At 37.2% G+C, this 25,978-nt stretch overlaps 1 protein-coding gene across 2 annotated transcripts; it reads right to left on the bottom strand.

Annotated features, from left to right (window-relative positions):
* Nucleotides 1-9,622: 9,622 nt before the first annotated feature.
* On the bottom strand, nucleotides 9,623-24,163 carry tspan31 (tetraspanin 31). 2 transcript variants are annotated; one of them, XR_014031638.1, is made up of 7 exons: nucleotides 23,922-24,113; nucleotides 18,443-18,610; nucleotides 18,233-18,313; nucleotides 17,987-18,127; nucleotides 16,783-16,893; nucleotides 11,187-11,328; nucleotides 9,623-11,030 (listed from the first exon to the last, which is right to left on the bottom strand). XR_014031638.1 is itself a non-coding variant. In XM_081385764.1 (6 exons), the coding sequence occupies exons 1-6, from the start codon at nucleotides 23,982-23,984 to the stop codon at nucleotides 11,254-11,256; spliced, it is 639 nt and encodes a 212-aa protein (XP_081241890.1). In that variant the 5' UTR covers nucleotides 23,985-24,163; the 3' UTR covers nucleotides 9,623-11,253. The 2 variants fall into 2 exon arrangements, 1 of the variants encoding a protein (XP_081241890.1); XM_081385764.1 differs by having other exon boundaries at nucleotides 9,623-11,328; nucleotides 23,922-24,163.
* Between the last annotated feature and the right edge of the window lie 1,815 nt (nucleotides 24,164-25,978).

The following is a 25,978-nucleotide window of genomic DNA, read 5'->3' as shown; positions in this document are numbered from 1 at the left end:
GAAATGCAGTTGCTACCCTAAAGCCTCAGAGGAAAGTGTCCAAACCAAAGGTAATTGGTCAGAAAAATCTCTGTGCTTGTTGTTTTCCGTCTGATGGCATGTATGTGCTTGTTAGGGCCGATGATGCTGTTACAATCATCACAGGTCGACAATAATAAGCTTATGGTATTGCATTGAATAGCCAGGAATGCATTGTTTCAGCTCTAAAGAGATGCAATTTTCATAAACTCCCAGCAACCCAAAGCCTGGATGCACGGATGAGAGACGAGGAAGATGCAAAATGGCATTTATCTATTGCAGAGCATCGCTGCCACATACAGTCATCGTCGCGGATCCTTCAGCATAAAAACATAATCCGAAAGAGCTGGAAGTGGGATTCAGGTGCAATCCTATAGTTTTGTTTATTGTTCATCAGAGGCATCATGACGAAGCTTTCACATAATTTCCTTGTGCATCTCCCCATTGGCATATTCCAACGCCACCTCCCATCCCGAACGCAGAGCTCAGAAGAATCCATTCGGTTGGTGTTTTAAAAACAGCAATGATAATAATAATAATGGGAGTTTTGGCTGAGGAGCAGTGGGGAAATGCCAGCATCTCGTCTCCATTTGAAGTTCATCACCATCCCCCTCCCGGCCCGATATGGTTCCTCGCCACGTTGACGTTCAAAGGAAGATGGAGCTTCCAGAAAGGGAAAAAATAAAAGGCACCGTGCGCAGATTCGCCTATTTTCCCTCTTCGCAGGGTGTGATAGTCAGTCCGAGCGGCTGATGCTGTGGATCGTAATGTGATGGGGATGCTGATGCTGATGCTGCTCCCCTCTGATTCATCCTCGAAATGGACGTTCTGCCGTGCGCATCAACACACGGCCCTTGTTTCCAAGGCGCGCTCTCGCCCAATCAAAATGATTCATTTACGAGCGTCTCGCTTGCCGTGCGCGCTCCTGCTCGAGTCTCCCGTGGGAGAATCCAAGTGTGCTGATATTTGACGGGCGCCGCTGTCCAAGGTGCTGATCTCTAGCCGTGACGTTTCCTCTACGTGTCAAAGAGACGCGGGAAATATAAATGATCTTAATGGGTCGTTCATTCCTGCTATGCAACACAAAGTGGAAGAATATTTTTAAAGATTAAACCATAATAACTCGTATGTGCTCTGATCAAGCTCAGGCAACTCTACTGGAGATAAAAGAAAACTAAAAAAAAAAAATGTTTTTAAATATGAAAGGGTCATAAAAAAAGCTCTGCGTAACAGGATTGACCCATGATGACATAAAGATAGGCTTTAGCTGAAGGGTCAGCACTCTAATGCAGTTTATTGATTGAGATTCTTGTCAATTTTTGCCTTACCAGGGCAGCCCTAAAAATTGATCTTTCACACTCAGCCATTACAGTTATTGCATACTGTGTTAAGCTAGGACCTAGAAGAATGAAATGGCAATTGTTTCTTTCATTACTGCATACTTGATGTACTGATACTGATACAGATTTACAACTACTGTGATTCGTAAAGGTACATTTACAAATATCGAAATTAGTCATCTGACATAAAAGTTTGTTTATATAATACATGTATAGTGCTGTCGAATCGATTAATCGCGATTAATCACATCTAAAATTTTGTGCTTATATATGTGTTAGTGCTGTTAAATTGATTTATCGTGATTAATCACATCTTTAAAAAAAGTTTGTTCATATAATATATGTTAGTGCTGTCAAATTGATTAATCGTGATTAATCACTAAAAAGGTTTGAGTTTATATAATGTGTTAGTGCTGTCAAATCGATTAATCGTGATAAATTGCATTTAACATAAAAGTTTATATATATAATTATATTATATATGTATATATATATATATATATATATATATATATATATATATATATATATATATAATGTGTTTTATATATATTATATAAAAACAAACTTTCATGTTAGATGCGATTAATCATGATTACTTGATTTGACAGCCCTATCAAAATGCCTTAAATATTATTAAACAGCTAAATATCAAACCAAGTTGCATTTATTTTAAAGATATTATTATAAAGCACATTAAAAAAAAAAAAACATTGTAATTTGTTGTTATAAATTACTACGGAACATGTTATGATAAACAAAGAAACTGACTTCATCCACTAAAAATCATTGCCACAGTTAATTAAAAGCCAAAATAAAAAACGCAAGTAATAAGCTTAGTTCGCTAAGATGTCACTTGGTTTGATATTTTGTAATTTAATAAAATGACATTCAAACATTTAAAAAAATGAAAATTCTGTCATCATTTACTCACCTTCATGTCGTTCCAAACCTATGATTTTCTTTCTTCTTTGGAACACAAAATACTTATGGGGCAATACATAAACATACTTACATAACTTTGATGAATCCTCGTCAGTTATAATGGACAGTGAGTCAGACTGAGCTGTCAAAGCTGTCCTCTCTGGCAGTACAGATCAATCTAACACAAATCAGCACAGACATATTGTTGATTTATTGTTATGGCATGACTATGCTGCACAGAGGCATATAGTGTGTCCGTTTTGCACATCAATAATTGAACTGGAAACAAGTGAGTGGACGCACACGTTCATTTTAATACAGACAGACACGTCCTGGGAAATATTTCTATGATGAAGTTTTAATATCTTGTTCTCACTGGTGAACACTAAAGAGACACTAAAGATGCAATGCAACTGATGGGCTTTCACAACTGAAACCATTCTTATGATCTTAAGTGATCTAATATGTTTCCCTGACAGGATTTAATAATTTATTGAATGTCATATTTTTTTGTCACATGAGTGAATTTTAATATTGTACTAGCTAGCTAACAAGATATTAGCTCACTGCAATCATTAAGTCCCAAGCAAAGCATGCTGGGAACTACGGTTTCAGTAAAAATATGTTCCGACTACATGATTGGTTTACATTCTAAATAATTTAATCTAATAGACTGGACATTTTTAGAGAATTACATGAATCAAAAGCAGAGATAGATGGATGGATGGATAGATAGATAGACTGAACGATAGACATATAGATGGATAGATAGACTGAACAATGGATGGATAGACTGAACGATAGATGATAGATAGACTGATAGATAGATAAACTGAATGATATAGCTAGACTGAATGACAGATAGATACTTGCAATGGAAGTAAAGGGGGCCAATTCATAAAGACTAAAATACTCAATATATAGTCACAAGATATAAACAATATAACAATAATATCCAATTTTTAAACAAATTTAAAAAAAAATTTTTTAAAGGAGGTACGAGTCATTTTGTAGTCATCAATATTATGCCACATGCTGTCGGTTGAGCTTAACTTGTATTGAACCTGTAATGTACATTTCAAATGAAGCTTGGAGAGTTTAGAAAGTGCACAGGTAGGTTGGCTTGTTGCTCCAAACACTGTCCCAGGACCGTCCTCTCCAAACAGGTCATGCTGACCAATCGGACTGTCCGGCACACACTCAATACCGATCACAGAGAGCGAGCCGAGCCGGTCCGTCTTCATTTGTACTAACAATATGCATCAAGTGCGTTCCATTATTTATGCAGCTATTGACCCGCTTGCCTCCCCCGTTCTGATGGGAGAGATTACTCTTCCTGTTTATCCGACTGGATCTGCACGAGGAATCACGATCAGCTCCATCATCTGTCCGGATCAAACATTGCAGAAAACAACACCAGGTCAGGACGCAGAGATCCCATTACTGGTCATAACGCTCAATATTAGTGGAGCGGCTAAGTGCTTATGTTTGGCAGAATCGTTCAGTTTATGATACAAGCGTGAAAATTGGCATGAGCAGTCTCCATGGGTCACTTGACAAGAAAATTGTCCGAGCCACTTGAAATTTCAAGATGGCGGCCATTTTCCAAGATGGCCGACACCTTAGTGGAGCAGTTAAGTGATATAGTGGTTTATTTGGTGATACAAGCATGAAAATGGGCATGAGCAGTCTCTGTGGGTCACTTGACAATAAGCCACCTACAGCTACTTGAAATTTCAAGATGGCGGCCACCTTAGTGGAGCAATTAGGCTTAAGAAATCATTTAGTTGGTCATACAAGCATGAAAATTGCCATGAGCCTAATTGCTCCACTAAGGTGGTGGCCATCTTGAAAAATGGCCGCCATCCTGAAATTTCAAGTAGCTGTGGGTGGCTTATTGTCTAGTGACCATCAGAGACTGCTCATGCCAATTTCCATGTTTGTATCACCAAATAAACCACTATATCACTTAACTGCTCCACTAAGGTGTCGGCCATCTTGAAAATTGGCCGCCATCTTGAAATTTCAAGTATCTGTGGGTGGCTTATTGTCTAGTGACCATCAGAGACTGCTCATGCCAATTTTCATACTTGTATCACCAAATAAACCACTATACTGTATCACTTAACTGCTCCACTAAGGTATCGGCCATCTTGAAAAATGGCTCGGACAATTTTCTCATACACCGTTTGCTATATCGGTCTCTTGACAGGTGGTCAGACTGGTTTGTGCATATGGACACTCATGGAAAGGCGGGAGAACTGGCACGTGTCCCAACCTGGAGCCTGAGTGTGCTGACAGGATAGGGGTTCGCTTTGCTGAGCATGACCTAAGTCCTGTTGACCGGAAACTTTAAGGAAACCAGACACCTTACAGTGCACATTTTACTAAGCACCCAGCGGCAGAGAAAGACAAAAACATAAGCAGTTACATTAGACATTTTGCATATAATTCGAACACAAAACTTGTCCAACTCTAACATTAAAATGCACCGTTATAAATCCAGCTGATGCGCTTATGGTTTCAGCTGTGAAGCGCTCGATCTATTTGTTGTGGCCACTGGCAACGATTATTGATGCGCTGAAGCTCATCAGTGCAAATGAGGTGATAACTTGCAAATGATAAGATTCAAAGATTGAACAAGTACAGGAACGCTTTGCATTGATGAGACTGCAGACATTTATTTGACCTTTGTATCTTTCCCCACCAGCGTTTTTTGAAAACATGTGAAGCTTTTACATATTAGACCAGGCTTTGCTTTTTTGATCATATATATGTGACCCTGGATCATAAAACCAGTCACAAGTCGCACGGGTTTATTTGTGGCAATAGCCAATAATACATTGGGTAAAAATGATCGATTTTTCTTTTATGCCAAAATTCATTAGGATATTAAGTAAAGATCATGTTCCATGAAGATATTTTGTAAATTTCCTACCGTAAATATATAAAACATTTATTTTTGTGAGTGAATGCAGCACAATCGCGAACATAAATGGACAACTTTAAAGGCGATTTTGTCAATGTTTCGATTTTTCTGCACCCTCAGATTCCAGATTTTCAAATAGTTGTATCTCGGCCAAATATTGTCCTATCCTAGCAAACCATACATAAATGGAAAGCTAATTTATTCAGCTTTTTATGATGTATAATTCTCAATTTCAAAAAAGTGTCTCATGTGACTAGTTTTGTGGTCCAGGGTCACATATAGGGTTTGTTGCTTTTGCTTTATGTTCCAGTGGGCACCACACGAGGGCAGTGTATTTTGAGATACAAATATAAACCGCCTTATAATGACTTCACCCATGATGTAAAATCACAGAGCATGGGCACAATATAAATCAGCAGACACACAGCAGGGAGTTTGTTGTTGATGCTGAGAGTTTAAGTGGAGTATTATACAAAGAAATCGTTTGTCTCTGAGAGATGTTGCAACAAGAAAACACCTTTACAGCAAACTAACAGTGTTTTGTCTCTCACTGGGGGAACATTTTGTAAGATAACCACATGGTATATTTTTTAGGCCCTGTATGAATCATTTTACACACTCATCCTAGACAAGTTGCATAATCTACATATAAAAGCTTAGTGCAAGTTGTTTGCAAGAAAATAAGCAGCTTAACACTGAAAACAAAGGAAGTGATCTCACACAGACTGAGCTGGGGCGAGTTTTTTTGTCATAACGGATTATTAGTTGTGGAAATAAAATGCTGTAAGACTGATGCATATAAACTCGATATGAACTGTAAACACCTGCTGTTTTTTTCCCCCAGTGATTTCCAGCTAAAGTAAATGACAACAAATGATAGTTTGCTTTGATATTCTAATCCAGTGGTTGTCAACTGTTCGGGGGAGACAAAGCTAAACACAAATAATAAAATGTCACAATGCACATTAATCTTGTACAATTCAAATAAATGCAAAATAAAACCAGCATATCAACTTTTAAAATGGAGAAGAAACACTTCCCATATTTTTTGCTGTTGACATCAAAGGCTGTGTGTCCCATCAAATTCACTTTGTAGAAGTAGGACAAAAACACTTACATTTCACCCTTTAAAACATTATTAAAGAAAACCGATGAGTCAAAGCAATGTATAACGCAGCTTCGCTTTTTAGTAATGCAACTTTGAAAGTATAATATAAACACTATAAGATAAATAGTCATAATTCATCAACAGTAGATTCACTAATTCATTGAGTGCAAATTGCTCTAAAACTAAGTTTGTCGAATGCACAACAGCGTTGGTTTTTACTTTGAAACATACATTGCTAACCATTAAATCGCCTTTTGAAGTTTAATAATCACATTAAGCCATATCACGATATCTGTTTTTCTGTCTCTAAATTTAAGATCTCTTGAATTCATAATAAAGACACTTCTTATACCACTTAAAATATTTCAGATTTTAAAGGCACACTATGCAGTTTCCGCTTTTCTCAAACAGCGACCCCTAGAGTCGCTGTGGAGTACTTGCATTTAAAGGGTTAGTTCACCCAAAAATGAAAATTCTGTCAGTAATTACTCACCCTCGTGTTGTTCCAACCGCGTAAGACCTTCGTTCATCTTCGGAACACAAATTAAGATATTTTTGATGAAATCAGAGCTATGTCTCACTCCTCCATAGGCTACTATGTGACCGAAACTTGCTGGCCCAGAAAAGTTATTAAAGAGATCGTTAATATAGTCCAAGTGACTCCAGTGGCTCAATCTTAAGTATATCAAGCGACGAGAATACTTTTTGTGCGCAAAAACAAACAAAAATAACGACTCTATTCCACTTTTCATTTCCTTCTCTCTGGGCCTCGTAGTGTTTTTGCGCTGTGCGTCTGTGTTGCACGTCATCACGCATCACACACATGACCGGCGTCGGCCAATAGTGAGCCTACGTGGTGACGTGTAACACAGACGCGCTGCGCAAAAAGACTACGCGAACCAACTAGAGGCCCAGAGAGAAGGAAATGAAAAGTGGAATAAAGTCGTTATTTTTGTTTGTTTGTGCGCACAAACAAAATTCTCGTCGCTTGATATACTTAAGATTGAGCCACTGGAGTCACTTGGACTATATTAACGATCTCTTTAATAACTTTTCTGGGCCAGCAAGTTTCGGTCACATAGCAGCCTATGGAGGAGTGAGACATAGCTCTGATTTCATAAAAAATATCTTAATTTGTGTTCCGAAGATGAACGAAGGTCTTACGCGGTTGGAACAACATGAGAGTTAGTAATTACTGACATAATTTTCATTTTTGGGTGAACTAACCCTTTAACGTTACCGTCGTAAATACCACTCGCGGAGAGCCGTCTCTGCAATCTTCCGACCGCGCTTTCTTCGTCGACTGCCATGATTCACGTCTAAAATGCGTGCTAGTGTCTTCCATAGAGGCTGCTTCATGTTGTTGATCTATGTGACGTCGAGTCGTAAAGCAAGTCGTGATTCTCGCGAGATTTGTCAGGGCGCCACCTCTCAAACCTGCATTGCTATATATAATATACAGCAACAGTGGCGGCTGGTGCTAAAAAAATTTGGGGGGGCACAACAAACTGAATTTTTAATTCAGGACTGAATGTAGGCTTATTGTTAAATAACAATTTAACAGTGATAATAATGTAGCTATCATTAGCCTAAAGTTTAGCTAAAACTTCAGCCGGTAGGGTAGCCAATTGCCAAATAAATCTGAATTTTTGGGCTAAATGGCGATGTATGGTATAATCTGAGTATTTAATTATTATTTCTCTATTTGAATAAAAAAAAACCTGTATTTAATTAAAAAAATATATATATATCCTGATCGATATTGTCCTACAAACAATGTTCATATTGAAGGTTATAAAAACAAACATAGTGTTGCTGTCTATCTGCAGTCTATCCAAAAAGGGGTCAAATCACATTACATTCTAACATTGCAACATTACAATCTAAAAACAAAATAATGCTTTTTAAAGTAGTTAAATTTACTAAACCAAAAAAAAAAAAAAAAGCTAATATCATAAAAATACACATGTAGGTTTGAAATTCTCTAGCACAATTATGTTCACCAACAACAACAAATATTCAACAACAAATGTTTTAGCTAAATATATTTATAATTTAGTGCTAATGTATATTTTAGTCAGAATAATTGCGCTCCTATTGTTCCTGCTCTTGTTCGGCGCGCATGCACGCGGGGGCGCTCGTTCACGGAAGTATAGCTTGCAGAAAGCTCGCCCACTCATGACAGCAAACTGGACTTTCTAACATTTACAGATGGAGAATATGTCCGTGAAATGTAAGTTATGCACTGAGGAAATTATTGGATGTCACTTCAGCTTATGGCTAAATACTATTAGAGGTACATTTGTTTCCACCAATCGCTGCACAAGTTAAGGTTACGTATGATGACGAAAGCACGTTAGTGCGAGCCCTCCCGGAACCCATAGAGAATGCATTGCAGTGCCTGCAGTTCGAAAAAAAAAATCTTTGAATGTAAGTCTATGGGAAGACTCTGGGCGATTCTCAGCCAGAGTGAAATCGCCCAAAAAGAGGCGGTACTCCACAGAACGTGACTCGGCGCTGATTGGACTATATCCAGAGGCAGAACAACAGTGAGTGACTGCTAGCGTAACTCTGTGGTTGAATGAGATAGTGATTGAAAAAGTCCCTTTCACACTTTAGTGGTGCGTCGCCCGATCGCCCTAATGAAGAAACCGCCGCTGTACAGCAATATACACCATCCACACTGCTGAGAGCGAAGTTTAGATGAATATGTAACTATGTAACGCTTTTCTCTCAACTACAACAAAAGCGGTATCAGTGAGAAAATAGCAGTTGAGGTAAGATGAGGTAATTCAAATTACAGTTATAGTAGTTAGGTAATACTGTAAAGTATATTTGAGACTATAGATAGACTATGTAGATCTGGCTATGTGAGACTATAGTTTGAATTAATATCTTTTCTTTGCATGACACATTGTCATGACAGAACAGAATAGCTCTTTCGGCATTATCCTGAACATTGTATAAGCATTCGTTTCATATGTCATAGAACAGAGGCTCTCGGGAGTCTAAACTTCACATCCTTTGGATTTTCTTCACATAAAAATCAGGTAGGTCTTGTTTTGTTACAAGCTGTTCACACATCAGCAACTAAGAGGTGATTAATACATGAGAATTATTACATATAGGCCATTTAAATTTGATACAACTGAATTTAAGATGTTTAAAGGGCCTTAAATGGCCCTGAAATACAGGTTTGGTATTATGTTGGGTCACCAATTGGTCAATGTAAAATCTCGGGTTATGAAGGAAAACCAAGAAACACAACTAATGATGAAGAAGTAAAAAAGAATTGCACAGGTATTGATCTTACAATATTTAATTGGAAAAGTCAGTTTCAAAAATACAAGGCAAATCCAGGGAAAAGGGTGCTTACAGCTCACTGAGTCGGGTACTGTGGCCTTCTCACAATGGTAATAAATAACTATTATAGCACAGACATTGATTTCACCTCTTCAAAATTCATCAGTGAATCACTCATAATACCATGAGACCAAGTGAAGCAGAACACATTTGAGCTGTACTGAGTGATGGTTCAGTGTTCCCATTTTCTCGATCATGCAGGGTGGAAACCAAAGTGGTTAGTATTAGCCAATATGTTCCTCTATTAATATGAGTAAGCAAATTAACACAGAACATATTGGACATATGGAATCTACATATGCACGTGCGCATAAGCCATTACAAATGATCTATCTACTACAATAACAATGTTCAACATTGCAAAAAAAACACACAAATTAAATGGCAACTTAACACTTAGCACAAAACAAGAAAAAATTAGAAACGCAACAAAAAATGAGAGAGAGAGAAATTTGGCAAAACACAAAATAGGAAGGATTTGAATTGAAATGGCACATTATTCAGTGCTAAAATTATGGACCTAGTGCGGTTAGTACTTTTTTTTTTTTTTTTTTAAAGCTGAAAAGAAGCGATACATGATTGCAAATAAATGGCACGCCGAGATTATTTCAACACAAACATCCACAATAACAATGCATACGATTTTAAAACATTATATCCTTGAGTAATACTAAGCTTCAAAAGAAACAGAGAACTTAAAAAGTCCAGTGAGAATAGCGAGACCCGTCTGAGGCGGTAGGGTCTCTTTTAAATAAGGATGGAAAGGAAGCGGTAATTCAGTGAACGTCGACCCTGTCACTGTAAAGACTATGTACAACAGGAAGGATGCAGTCCGACGGCAGGGTAAATCCTCCTATTCACATGGCTCAGTTACACAAGATTTTATTTTACTTTTTAAATATTAACGTTCTACGTCTAATTCCTAAACTAACACCCCATAGGCTGGACAGGTCACCTCATTGAGACGGATTCCATAAAGCATTGCACAAAACACATGTGTTCATCAGGTCTGCACTCATTCAAGGCAGACCTGGATGCTGTTTTCCTGGGAGATACGCGACAGAATTTCACCCTGACTGATACTAAACATTAAAATAGTTTATGTGGGATAACTTTCTGAAACTATCTCAGCACTACATACCTGGTTATGTGTCCATAAGTAAGCTGACCATGTTACAGGAAACTATTCTGAGACTATGAACATCGATGGCTTTTACATTGCAGGTTTTCGGTTTGCATACACAGGACAGGAAGAGCTTCTCACATCAAGGATGGGGGGAGTGCCAGAACGAGCATCCTATCATACATGACCCCTCCTCCTGCTGGTTTAAATTAGCCCTCTGCAGACCTTGTGTGGAAAATGGGTCAGATTTATCATCAAAATGGATGTGTTTGTATGTGGAGTGTGGTGCGTTAGCTCGTGTGATCTGAACGCGGTGTCGGGGATCTGCGGTTGTGTTCTGTGTATAATGCTTGAAATGTCTCTTGGTGCGCTCCACTCTACCTGTGCAAAAGGGAACTGGAATAGCTGGACTACACTAAACGTAGTTTAGGACAGACGGTCTGAGAGACTATAAGAAAGCACTGGGGTTCGCTCTCGGGTCCTTTTGGTTCCTGTAGCGCATGGCCAGCCAAACTCCTAAGATCTGAGGAAAAAAAGGGGGAAAAAATATTATAAATACAGTACTAGAGTATAATATATAGCTCAGGGGTGCAAACACATGTATGGTCAAAAAAGAGAGAGGTAATCGAAGCCCTCGTCCCGCGGCAAATATCCAGATACTACATTGCCACCATCCCCAACCCACCCACCCCTATAGGCACATAGTCTAGATAGAAAAACTATCTTGCACTTCTTCTTCTTGCTTTACTGCTACTTCCTGAAAACAATTTCACCTGATGATTTGAATAGCTCTTTTTGTAAAGAATTAATAATTCTAGGATGATTGGGGTAATTGTGTAGGGTAGGCCTAGTGCATCTGCATAGAAACTAATAAACAAAATACAAGCATCAGGCATGTGATTGGCTAAGGACAAAATAGCAGGAAAATATACTGAGACCCCAATATAGGCCATTTATTAGCCTATACTTTAAATTATCATTTATTTCTGTGATGCAAAGCTGAATTTTCAGGATCATTACTCCAGTAATTACTCCATGATGATTCATTATCAAAGTTGGAAACAGTTCTGCTGCTTAATATTTTTTTAATAACGTGTGATACTTTTAGGATACTTTGATGAATAAAAAGTAATAAAAATTAAAATAAAATTAAAAAGGAAGAAGAATTAAAAAAAAATTGAAATCTTTTGTAACAACAATATACTCTACTGGTCAGTAATTTGGGTTCAGTATTTTTTTCTTTCTTTTTTTGAAATAAATCAATACTTTTATTCAGCAAGGATGTGTTAAATTGATAAAAAGTGATAGTAAAGAAGATTTATATTATTAGAAAATATTTTTAATTATTTTGAATAAATGCAGTTCTTTTTAACCTTTTATTCATCAAATATTTTAGGCAGCAGAACTGTTTCCAACACTCATAATAAATCAGATTTCTAAAGGATCATGTGATAGACCGGATGTCACATGCTGAAGACTGGAGTAATGATCCTGAAAATTCAGCTTTGCATCACAGAAATAAATTATAATTTAAAGTATAATAAATTGAAAACCAATTATTTTAAATTGTAATAATATATCACAATATTAAAAAAACAAATCTGTATTTTTGATCAAATAAATGCAGGCTTGATGAGCAGAAGAAACTTCTTTCAAAAACATTAAAAATAGTAATGTTTCCAAACTTTTGGCCTGTAGTGTATCCCCCAAAACTGCACAACTGTAGGGTAAAACATTAATAAAAAAGTGATAATAAAAAATGCGTCTTAAAACTGACATGATTGTTACAAAATCACACAGTCTGGACTCTGGAGCTCTCAGAACAACTGCTAACATTAAGTTTAAGGTAAAAATAACTGCCATGAAATTATAGTATCTTACTCCCATGCAATTAGATAAACTGTTCATTAACTACATCACTTTACCTCTGTCTTTATCCCCTTTTATCCTCTTCTCTTCTTTTTGGCACTGTATCTATCGCAGACTATAATGCTCATTTATAATGTGTCATGTAAATTCGGCCATCCGTCACAATCAGGAAACTTTCACCGTGTCTAGAACTGGCGCGAGCTGCCAGGGCCGTTTCTACGAGCCTGTGTGTTAAGCGCCCTCAAAAAAAAGCAATGCTGTCTACATCGGATGCGGCGTCGCGCACGCTACACAACAAATTGCCAACAACTGATCGCGCGCGCGCTCTGTTTCTGACGCACTTCAAGCACTCGCTGGGCGGGTATTCCGGGGAAAGATTGCATCTCTCTGCCATCTGTAACCATGTTGACGTGCCGCCGGGGTGGCCGCGATTCGCGGCGATTGTGGTTCCGTCCCGGGTTACCATGGTGACGACTGAAATTACTCGAAAAAATCGATAATTAGGCCTATTTTTAAAAATTACAAATATGCATTTGTCAAAACCGAGAGACTTTCATGCATCAAAATGTAACTTATTAATATGTATTTGCGCCTTCTATTTTGTCTGGAAACTTCCAACACTCTTGCGTGTCGCGTGAAAAACAGGCGTCGGTTGCGGTTCTATTTCTAGCACGCGGTTTCGGCGCGGCTCGAGAAGTGTGTGTGTGTGTGTCACGCAGGCATTGTGCTCTAACACAAGCTCTGACCAGTTAACACGAGAGCGGACATAAAAACGGACACGCCACGCAGAGAGAAATGTGATGCAGCGCGCGGCAGATCCAGAGTGAGACAGAAACACTAGTGGTTCACGCTTGCACATACTGCTGGTTTGGCGCGCAGTGTTCTGATTCGCTATCTCCTATTTACTTGTTGGTGGATGCAATCCAGAATTACTGTTGGTTAAATTATAATCAGACCCTCTCAGACCCCCCCCCCCCCCCCCTAAAAAAAAACCTCTTCGGATCTGCACGATTCACACAAGTCACCCAAACTGACGTGAAAAAAGCGGGAGGCGCCGAAAAGCGCGCTGTTTGCACCCCTGATAGCTATAATGAGAAAAAGTCAATTTGATAAAATGATTTTACCATTACAGGCAAATTAACACTAATGCATGACTGGAAGTGACTTATTTATATATCAGAAATATTATAAGAGATCAGTGTTCAAAAAATATATATATATATATTCAGTAACATTATATATATTCTAACATTATTTAAATATATGTGAATGTGTGTGTATGTGTGTGTGTGTATATATACAGACACACACAGTATATATACACATACACACTGTGTATGTTTGTGTTAGTATTGTTAACTAAAACTATTAAAAAAATATGTTATTAGAAATAAAGAAACAATTTTGTTAATTGTTTGTTATAAAAATAAATATAAAAGATAAAAATAATGTTTAATAATATTTTAGTAAAAATAAACCTGAAATAAAATAAAACAAATATTAGATGAATAGCATTAACTTAAACGAAACCTTGGCAACTTACTAAAAGTAAAAAAGTTGAGATACAATTAAATTACAAGAAAAAAAATACTGAAACTGAAATAAAAATAGAAGAAAAACTAAAATGAAGAATGAAGGATGAGCTTTAGAATTTAGATGTGTTTGTAAAATCTATTTTTTGTAGGATGCCACTTTCTTAATTACAACTTACTTATAGGCCGCTGTACGTGAGCTGTATCGTTCAGACCCTTCCCACCATCTTTTCCGACATGAAGAATACACTTTACGGGTGTTAATCGAGCTTGATCGCCGCTATCAGATGAAGATGCGCTGCTTATGTCCTCCATGTTTACATGTGCGTAGTGATATTGGCTTGATTTCGGCTGTGACCTACTTCCATTTTCGATGCTGATTGGTTGAAAATCTAGCTCAACAGTTTTATATGTCTCAATACGCAGTCAATATAGTGCGCCAATAAATTACAATTTCTCATTAACTGCAGGATAATGCGTGGAGAACTTTTTGCTTGGATACCTTTTATTAACGTTGAACATATTGAGCAAAAGAAAAAGTAGTGCCCCGTTTGTTGGAACGAAACCCTATTTCTAGGCCTCTTTTAGGCTACCGACAGCGGCCTATTATGATCAGTGTTTGAAATAACGCCGTTTAAAAGAACGACGTTATTTTTTCAGTAACAGGGTAATCTAACTAATTACTTTTCCCGTTGTTACAACGCCGTTAACATTACTGGACGTTAAATGCGGTGCGTTATGCATTGATTGAATAAACTATTAGACATTCTCTGATAAACTGTGTAGTCCGAACGCACCCCTGGCTCGCACTCGCACAGCTAGTGAGGAGGTGGGTTAATAACGAGGTAAGCGATTATGATTGGCTAAGGCAGAGTCATGTCTTTCATGGTAGCCAATCAGAGCCAGTATTTTTACACACATGCCAGCACACGCGCCACACACACACACACACACACACACGCTAAACAGAGATTTGATGAAGCAGCAGAGATGGCGAGTCAGGAGCAATCCGATGAAAAGTTGGCATTTTCAAGGTGGAGTTATACTACTTCAAATTCATTGAGGTCAAACAAAGGCAAGAACTAGGGGTGGATCGGTACATGTATTCGTATTGAACCGAAACGGTACGGGCGTCACGGTTCGGTGCATACATTTACACGGAGAATACACGGTATAAAAAAAATAATAAAACTTGCGTGCAAATTAATGTAATGTAATGCGGAACTACTGTTAGATACGCGGGTTCTTTATCTGTAGCCCCACCTTAGCTCTGAACATGGCTCTGGAGCAGGCTGCGATTTAAAGATTGGAATGCTGGAATGTGGTGTGTGTGTGTGTGTGTGTGTGTGTGTGTGTGTGTGTGTGTGTGTGTGTGAGAGAGAGAGAGAGAGAGAGAGGGAGAGGGAGAGAGGCGCGGGTGCGATCGAAAAGTCGCAAAGTGTTTACATTTGTGCGCGCGCGCGTGTGTGTGTGTGAGGCCGGGACGCGATCGAACAGTGAAAACATAAAAACATACGAGGTAACGAGTTACTTTTATTATAGAGTAATTCAGTTACTAACTCTGTTACTTTTTGGAACAATTAGTGAGTAACTATAACTTAGTGCTGGGCGGTTTGACCAAAAATCAACATCACGGTTTTTTTCTAAATTATACCGGTTTCACGGTTTTTACCGGTTTTTTTTTTTTTTTAAGCATGATGGGTGTTAACCACATTTTCTACTGAGTGAGAGAGGAAATACTGCAGTAGATTTACTTATAATGCCCTATTTTATTGTCATGAGTGAATATTATAGAAAAAAATCCACACTAATATTAATAATACAGGTTTGCAAGGCTGTTTACAAAGAGGTGCCAGCAGGACGCGCTTTAGGAGCGGCAGAAACAGTGGTTTCCCCGGTAACGGCTGTACACAAAGCAGCAACGCTCATAAACACTGCTTTATCAGGAAAGATAAAGAAAGATTCAATCGTAATAACAAAGAAACTTTTCTAAAGACCGTCAGTTCACTTCAGATACGTTAATACAGTATAAAAACACGCGCGCCGCGAGAAAAAAGACACTCTCACCCCCACACGTCTCGTGCCCATTCTAGTCAATGCTTGTGTTTCAGATCGAAGCTTCCCAGAAGCGGCTCTCCGCGCCGCTTCGCTAAATATAGGCGCCTAGTCTATTTTGACGCACCGCGTGGAGGACGGAATAAAACCTTGTCGCAGCCGTAATGCGCCGCAGACGTGTGTTGTAAATGAGGGGTGAGACTGTGTCGCGCAGCGCCGCGTTCCGATTAAAGCGACATACACCGGTATTGCGGTATATTAAAAATTCATATCGTAACAAAAATAAACACCGGTATTCGGTATGAACCGGTAAACCGCCCAGCACTACTATAACTAATTACTTTTTTAAAGTAACGTTCCCAACACTGCTTATGATCAATAACTATTTATTTCAAGCTTTATTCTCTAACTAACATGCCCAGACCTCGGAAAGACAGGATACAAAAGAAGTCCAGATCTCCAGTTTACAACTTTTCTGTAGCATTCACATGCGGCCCACACAGCATGTGATCTGAACTAACCTCTGTGAAGCTGAAAAAGAGGCCGACACCTCCCAGAATCTTCAGAGCTTCTGATGAATGTTGGAGCATCTTTTCACCGCAGGTGAGGCAGGATTTCTTTCCTACACATGGCTGTGGGAAAAGAAAGCAGGGTGTTATTCTCTCATTTTTCACATTTGGTTACCTCATCATCCATCATCCAGGCTACAGGTCATCATCACATATAAATGGTCCATTCACTGTTCATCTTAGAATAAAACAAACAAAAAAAAAAACAGTAGTTGGACCCTTTAACAGTTGGGTCAGACCATTTCTTCCTGTCTAAAGGCCCGGGTTCACTTTATTTTCCGCATTCTGCCCCGTCTTGCGCACGGTCGTGTCCACACAGTTTACTCAACCACGGATGAGTTTTACACGTATGCGAAGTACAATTGCTTTTTTATACTCTACCAGAGTCGTGTAAGGATTGATAGAAGTAAAGTAGCGGATTAGGATCCTTCACAAGTTTAGAACAAGAACCAAAACAAAAACAGAAGGATATGCTGTGTTTACTGTTTTGTATCACTCTTTTTAGGCTACTGGAACTTCCAACTAGATGGAACTGGATAATATTCTGAATGTTCGGATCCAATCTGACTTCTGACCTGTAATGCTGTCCGAATCATGAAAACTGACGCTGACGCTGCGCAGATACTAATACTGGGAGGAGCAGGATTCATATGCCTTTTAATGACATATGAGGCGATCACGAATTAGTGTACAGTTAATAGCAAATTTTTAGGGGGGCTGGGTGGAAATTTAGGGGGGTTAAAGCCCTACTAAAATTTTTAAACTCCAATAGTGTTTGTCTGAAAGTAGAAAGTCATATACACCTAGGAAGACTTGAGGGTGACATTTTTGGGTGAACTATCTCTAAGTATTGTGGTATTCCGCCATGTTTCTCACTGACCTGCCCCCAACTCGTAAACATCGGTGCTTAAAGAAAATCCTGAGCTTCCCACTCAGTATTAACGACATTGTGATGGCGTTCATGTGCATTCAACTCGTAAATACAATCTTTCTGACATGACTTGAACGCTCCATAAATCCTTCAACGCGACATTTTTTTTTGTGACTCACGCTCATCGCATCTCCCTTTTCTCAAAACCCTGTCCTCTCTCAACTTTATCTATCCAATAAGGTGGTAGAAAGACAAAAAAGGAGAAGACAAAGAAGGTATTCTTACAGATTCACATAGGTTTAAGTCAGACGCAAAATCTGTCTGATGAAGAGTGTTGTTGAACAGGCCACAGCAGTCCAGTTTTTTCTCAAGACTTATCCTTGTTTCGTTACTCATTATCCTCCAGGACGAGTTCAGCAGCTTCTCCTGTTGTTAGTAATGGGACATGACAAAAACCTGGAATCACTCTCAGTTTCTCAACAAACAATTGTGCAACAACAACAAGTGTGCTTTAAAATGAATTAGGCCTACCTGTTGACCCTGGTTCATGGCCAGGCAAGAGCAGGAAACTCCAAACTGGAAGAGGAAGACGATGAAGAGAATGACCATGTACTGTACAAAAGCATTTGTGGTCAAGGACTTAAGAACATTCGGACGGGAGAGCTATTAAAACAATTCTAACACCATTTTTATGGGCATAGAACTACAAAAAGCACGCAGTACAAGGTTACTAAAGGATACAAAGAAAAGCATGACTTGGTGATGGTGGACGGCTCCAATGAGCCCCACAATGGAGATCAGTAGCAGAAAGAAGCCCACGGCAATCACGCCGCCAATGATGTGGATGCTGGAGACGATGCCAAAGCCTTTGCCCCATGCTGCTACGACAATCAACAGAAGACCCACCAGCTGAGGATGAAACAAGAGACCAATCAGAAACATGTCACAACAGCACAAATATGTCGAAATAACAATATGTCGAAATAACACTATATTGCGCTTAAAGTCAACATGAAATGGCATTCACAACCCATTTTACTTCCATAATGTGACACATTATCAAGTTGAACAGAATAATTAACGAGAGAAAAAAGGGACTTCATTTTATCCATAGAGTTGATTAAAAAATAAATAAATAAATAAAATACAATAAAAATAGTACACTGGCAAGACATATAAAACAAAGTGATTTACAACTAAGTTTCATTTTAATTCAGTTAATTTTTATTATTATTAATTTTTCATTTAACTTTCAATTGTAAGTTAAAGGTGTATTGTGTAATATTTAGGAGGATCTGTAGACAGAAATGCAATATAATATACATAACTATGTTTTCAGTGGTGTATAAAGACTTTACTTAACAGTAAGGTCTTTAAAAATAGTACACTGGCAAGACATCTAATAAAATAAACTGATTTGTTGCTTGCAAAAAATATTTGGCAAGAACTGATGGCAACATTTTAAATGGTCATCAATGGAAAAAAAATGCTTTTTGTCCACAGATAATGGAGTTATGAATACCGCCATATTATCATGTTAACCGAATGCTAGCTGGGCGTGGTCTCCATATGACAGGTAGTTGGAGAGGAGGATTAAAACAAATAAGATGACAAACGTTTTACTCTGTAATGCTCCGATAATGCATTCACAATCAGACCAGTAAATAAGGTCAGAGTTGATTTCATGTTGACTTTAAGCTTTGTATGCCTCAGGATGACGACTTTATATGGCGTTTCAATTCATTACAACTACTGTGACAGCAACATGAAACAAGTCAACTGTTGTTACGCTTCTAAAGTAAGCATTTCTACAAGCTAAACTGTGACTAGTGTCAATCTACAGTTCAAGGGTTTGTCTGGAATCTATAAAACCCAAAGCAAAGGGCAGCAGGATCAAGATTGCAGGTCCAGAGAGCAACATATTTACCAAACAGCAGCACATGGGCAGCATATCACGGGCCAAACCCAATGCCGAACAATGTACACAGTGTACACACACAGTTCCTCCTTAAATGCCAGCATGAGGGGTACGATTATGACATTATGGAGAACATTGTGAACCAAAACCAAGCCACATACACCACAAAATGGTCTGAGTGATGGCTTCTGTGCAAACTGCATATTTAATTAATGATTTTACTTAATTGTAAAGTGATTTAAACAGAAGGGTGGTTTTCAAACCAGGGTCCACAATGGTATTCTAGGGAGCCCGTGGAAAACGGGGTAAAACTGTAAAAAAAATGAATGAAAATAAGATTAAACAAATAAATTAATTATTAATTTAACTAAGTAAATATTAATAAATACATTAAGTAAAATCTAACAGTACTGTACTATGAGTCGAGAAAATGTAAATGTAACAATGGAAATTATATTCTAAATATTTTCCAAATAGTAATACACATGCATAATATAAATTTGTAACAGTATAAATTGGGTTTGCTAGGGAATACTACGGGGTCCATGGGAAATACTTTGAGATCAAATGTAGAAAAAAATAAAATAAAAAATAGTCAAAGAATAGTCATAGAAATTAAATAGTCAAAATAATATTTTACATGTTTATAATATTAATTTTCACAGTATAAATTGGGTCTGCTAGGGAATACTAGGGGGTCTGTAGAAAAAAAAATAGAGATTATATAATGTAAAAAAATTAACAAATAAAAATAAGATTAAACAAAATAAATTAGTAAAACAAACTAAATAAATAAATGTAAAGAGGAAAGAAATAAGAACAAAAGAAAGAACGAAATGTAAATAATTTAACAGCACAGCACTATAGCGAGTAGAAATAAATTTAATAATGTAACATAATAGACATGAATTAGTCGAAATAATATTTTGCATGTTTATAATATTAATTGTTTATACAATAAATTGGGTCTGCTAGGAACAAAAATATCTAAAACTTAAAACAACAAATTAAATAAAAAAATATATCTAAAATAAATTAGAGAGATAGAGATTAGTGCTGGGCGGTTTACCGGTTCATACCGAATACCGGTGTTTATTTTTGTTACGATATGAATTTTTAATAAACCGCAATACCGGTGTATGTCGCTTTAATCGGAACGCGGCGCTGCGCGACACAGTCTCACCCCTCATTTACAACACACGTCTGCGGCGCATTACGGCTGCGACAAGGTTTTATTCCGTCCTCCACGCGGTGCATCAAAATAGACTAGGCGCCTATATTTAGCGAAGCGGCGCGGAGAGCCGCTTCTGGGAAGCTTCGATCTGAAACACAAGCATTGACTAGAATGGGCACGAGACGTGTGGGTGAGAGTCTTTTTTCTCGCGGCGCGCGTGTTTTTATACTGTATTAACGTATCTGAAGTGAACTGACGGTCTTTAGAAAAGTTTCTTTGGTATTACGATTGAATCTTTCTTTATCTTTCCTGATAAAGCAGTGTTTATGAGCGTTGCTGCTTTGTGTACAGCCGTTACCGGGGAAACCACTGTTTCTGCCGCTCCTTAAGCGCGTCCTGCTGACACCTCTTTGTAAACAGCCTTGCAAACCTGTATTATTAATATTAGTGTGGATTTTTTCTATAATATTCACTCATGACAATAAAATAGGGCATTATAAGTAAATCTACTGCAGTATTTCCTCTCTCACTCAGTAGAAAATGTGGTTAACACCCATCATGCTTGGAAAAAAAAAAAAACCGGTAAAAACCGTGAAACCGGTATAATTTAGAAAAAAACCGTGATGTTGATTTTTGGTCAAACCGCCCAGCACTAATAGAGATAGATAATAAGATAGAGAGAAATGTAAATTATCTAACAGTACTATGGAAGCTTGTTTCCACCACAAAATAAAAATAAATAAAAGATAATTGCGACTTTTTCTCTCACAATTGCGAGTTTTCATCTCGCAATTCTGACTTTATTTCTCAGAATTGCGAGATATAAAGTCAGAATTGCGTGTAATAAAGTCGCAATTGCGTGTTTTAAAGTCAGAATTGCGAGATATAAAGTCAGAATTTCGTGAAATAAAGTCACAATTGCGTGTTATAAAGTCAGAATTGCGAGATATAAAGTCAGAATTGCGTGTAATAAAGTCGCAATTGCGTGTTTTAAAGTCAGAATTGCGAGATATAAAGTCAGAATTGCGTGAAATAAAGTCGCAATTGCGTGTTTTAAAGTCAGAATTGCGAGATATAAAGTCAGAATTGCGTGAAATAAAGTCACAATTGCGTGTTATAAAGTCAGAATTATGACTTTTTTTTCTCGCAATTGCGACTTTATATCACGCAATTCTGACTTTATATCTCAGAATTCTGACTTTATATCACGCAATTGGGAGAATTGCGAGATATAAAGTCAGAATTGCATGATATAAAGTCGCAATTGCGTGTTTTAAAGTCAGAATTGTGTGATATAAACTATTCTAAAGTAAAAAAAAAAAAAAAAGTCCGTCTTTTTTTCCCCCTTAGAATTGGACTTTATATCTCACAATTCTGAGAAAAGATGTCAGAATTGCGAGAGATAAACTCGCAATTATGTGTTATAAAGTCAGAATTGCGTGATATAAAGTCCAATTCTAAGGGGGAAAAAAAGACGGACTTTTTTTTTTTTTTTACTTTAGAATAGTTTATATCACACAATTCTGACTTTAAAACACGCAATTGCGACTTTATATCACGCAATTCTGACTTTATATTTCAGAATTCTGACTTTATATCACGCAATTGGGAGAATTGCGAGATAGAAAGTCAGAATTGCATGATATAAAGTCGCAATTGCGTGTTTTAAAGTCAGAATTGTGTGATATAAACTATTCTAAAGTTAAAAAAAAAAAAAGTCCGTCTTTTTTTCCCCCTTAGAATTGGACTTTATATCTCACAATTCTGAGAAAAGATGTCAGAATTGCGAGAGATAAACTCGCAATTATGTGTTATAAAGTCAGAATTGCGTGATATAAAGTCAGAATTCTGAGATATAAAGTCAGAATTGCGAGATATAAAGTCAGAATTCTGAGAAATAAAGTCAGAATTGCGAGATGTAAACTCGCAATTAAAAAAAGCCGCAATTATCTTTTAAAATGTTTTATTCAGTGGCGGAAACAAGCTTCCATACAGTACAGTACTATAGTGAACAGAATTTTTTTTATAATGTAACAATATTTGTTATAAATAATGTTTTACACATATTTTTACATTTTTTTTTTTCACAGTATAAATTGGTTCTTTATACATGAAAATATATAACTGTCTTTTAAAATTTAGAATGGGAGTCCCAAGCACAAGGATGATCATATTTGGGTCTCTGTGACATCTAAAAGACTAAAAACCCTTGACATACAGTACATTTAAACCAAAAGCAGCCTCTGTGGAGTAACCTGAGGTTAAGTGTCTTTACCTTAAAGTGTTTTAACCTTTGGGTTACTACTAGCACAGATCTTGAACCACTACACCACCCAAAGTCATTTAGCACTTCTCATTTACAGCTCTGACTGAATGCAAAGTCCTTTATTTTAGGCTGAGTGTGAGTGTGACTGTGCCACTGTGATCTTAACCCAGTATTGTCATCATCACATGTGAGTCAGAGGCATTATAGATACGTGATCGGTGACTCAGTACTGTGTGTATCATATTAAGCAAGCATGAACATTAAATCAACACAATCTGAAATGGCATTTGAGTTTTGACAGATACATGCATGAAGCTGCCAGACCAAAGTCTTTCAGAGCTATCAGGCTAATCAGTCGTGAAATAGACATAAATACACACATATTTTATATAACTCAAAAATACACTTTATCCATAAAGCAAACAAAACGAGTTAATGAAAAATAGATTACACAAACAAACACAGGGACGATTATGCAACACTGCATGGCGAAACATCATTAAGGAGATCCTACAAAAAACAAACTACAAAAATAATATTAATATTAACACATAAAACCGATGTTCTTTTTCACTAATAACAGCAAAACAAGATTTTATTTAACTAGTAAGTTACAGCCTAAGACGAAAAGTAACGTTAGCTAGCTGATTCATCTAACGTTACTGTTAGCAATAAATAAAAGACCTCACCAACGACCAAGCAATAATAGAGACCAAGAGAGTAAATATTAAGGAAAAAAGTCCATAACACGCCTTATATCCAGTATAAATGTAGAACTAAATGTTAAGTATTTTTTCCAGGATTAGCCGTTGCTAACAGGCTAGCTGAGCTATAACGTTATATTCATGTACGTGCGACTCACCATATAAACTACATTTAGCGAACAGAGGGCGTTTTTCGAGCACGTAAATCCTCCGCAAACCATGGTGAATCTTCAGGTATTTACCGGTGAGATGAAATGATGAGCAGCTGATGTTGTTTTCGCCGATGAGAGTATGCTATAAACTGCTCTTCTTCTCTTGTGGTGAGCATTAGCGATGTCCGAGTCGTGAACGAATCGTTCATTTCAGATGAATCAATTAAACCGGTTCACAACACCGACTGAACTGAATCATTCAGTCAGCAACTGTTTAATTGTCTTTTTAATTGTCTTCATGAGATGAATCACGGCTGCAACAAACTGAACTAAGACACATGAATTCACAATAGATAGCCTTGTTAATGAATGAACCTCAAATGAAACGTAAAAAAAACATAAACGTTTTTGGAATTAATGTCTACGTGATGATGACGAATTTGGGTCATGAAAGAAATGAATCACTGAATCGTTTTTAATTGATTCTTTGAAATTACTTTTCAAAAGAACTGATTCGCGGAAATCGGTTCCCATGATCACCTGGGCTGAGCTAGCGGTGACGTCAACCGGAGCCGCAGACCCTCTAGCGGCAGAACTTTCACTCATGTGCTTTGTTTGTAGGAATGTTCTAAGCATTCAATTTAAACATAATTTTTATTGAAATATAACCTGCTATATTAAGATTTTTACAAACAACAGCAAGTGTATAAAAAAAATCTCAAAATCTTTCTTCCCTTTCTAATCTTAACATCTTTTTAAATCAAGGTTTAAAGTTTAAAAAATGTAATTGTCATTTATATCAATGTTTTATATCACACATTTAAGCTATTAAACAAATTATTAATTAAATAATTATTTTCTAATATTTTAAGCACGAAATTATCATCCCACTAAATTATCATTAAATCTCGCGATAGCAAACGCTAGCAAATACCACGCGCATGTTTTCATACTGTAGTTCCAAATTAATTAGCCTAAATCGGCCAACATACTCAGTTAAAGACATTTAATTGAAAACCTTAAGCATATTAAGAAGAGACATGATCAGGGACGATTTTATAGTACATTTGCTCACCTGTCTGCAAACATGCGTGCTTCATGAAAGGCAAGTATTTTCTAATACACAAAGCTATCATTTTCATGTTTAACGTGAATTTGTTTAATAACGCTTCTGAATATGACTTTTTCTGATGTAATAACAAGAGGGTGCTGATTTGATTAATGATTATAGTAGTAAATACTGAACATTGTGGACTGATATTTAAACGAGCGCTGAAGCGTCACGTGTGTGCTGCTTGAGCTTCATTGGCTGAGCAGAGTAGCAACAAACAACGTCACTCTTCGCCCCGCCCTCTATCGTCACGGGCTTGTGAGACACGGGATGCTGCATTGAGGGCTGATGATAAAGATAGGCCCTTTCTACATCACACACTATGAAGGCCTGAACTAGACACTACGACATTTTTGTTTATGTATGTATTCTCATCTCGTGCAACAAATTCCCGTAAATGTCAAATATCTTAATATTTTATCGAACTGAGGCTGAGACAAGTTGTCACACTTCCCAGTTCAGTCAATATCTCTCAGGATAGGTTTATTTTTGAATGTCAATTTATGTTTAGGCACATACATTAAAGAATATTGTTACAAAATAAACACATGTCGACACTTAATGAGAACCTTATATTAAAAATCCTGTAATATGAAATCAAAATAAATCAATCAAAATCTAAGCATTATTAGGATAACAATAGTTATTATACTTAATTAATTGTATGAAATTGCTTCTTTTTGCCCCCAGTATTAATGTGACAAAATGTGACATTTATGAAAAATTCACTTGTCTGTCAAACAGCATGTGACAACTAACCCCAATTTCCTCATAATGTATTTATTTCTTATTATCAGCGCTGAGGTTTTACCATTCCAGCTCTAAATCTGATTATACATCTGAGGCTGCCTTTTTGAAACCCTATTTTTTAAACGGTTGTCTTGAATTTACCACAAAATCCTGTTTGTGAGAGAGCAGCCTATGAGATGGTGACACTTTTTAAAATCAGGAA

This window comes from Scardinius erythrophthalmus (genome assembly GCF_964197995.2).
Source record: "Scardinius erythrophthalmus genome assembly, chromosome: 15".
Classification (NCBI taxonomy): Eukaryota; Metazoa; Chordata; class Actinopteri; order Cypriniformes; family Leuciscidae; genus Scardinius; species Scardinius erythrophthalmus.
This window is presented reverse-complemented; position numbering and strand designations above follow the sequence as displayed.

What these genes read in the sequence shown, in the direction of transcription:
- tspan31 (XM_081385764.1), bottom strand. Translation starts at nt 23,984, where the DNA reads ATGGTTTGCGGAGGATTTACGTGCTCGAAAAACGCCCTCTGTTCGCTA. An exon ending in ACCAAGTCATGCTTTTCTTT is followed by an intron (nt 18,314 to 18,442) that starts GTATCCTTTAGT and finishes GCTTTTGTACAG; the next exon opens with TACATGGTCATTCTCTTCAT. An exon ending in CCATGAACCAGGGTCAACAG is followed by an intron (nt 18,128 to 18,232) that starts GTAGGCCTAATT and finishes TACTAACAACAG; the next exon opens with GAGAAGCTGCTGAACTCGTC.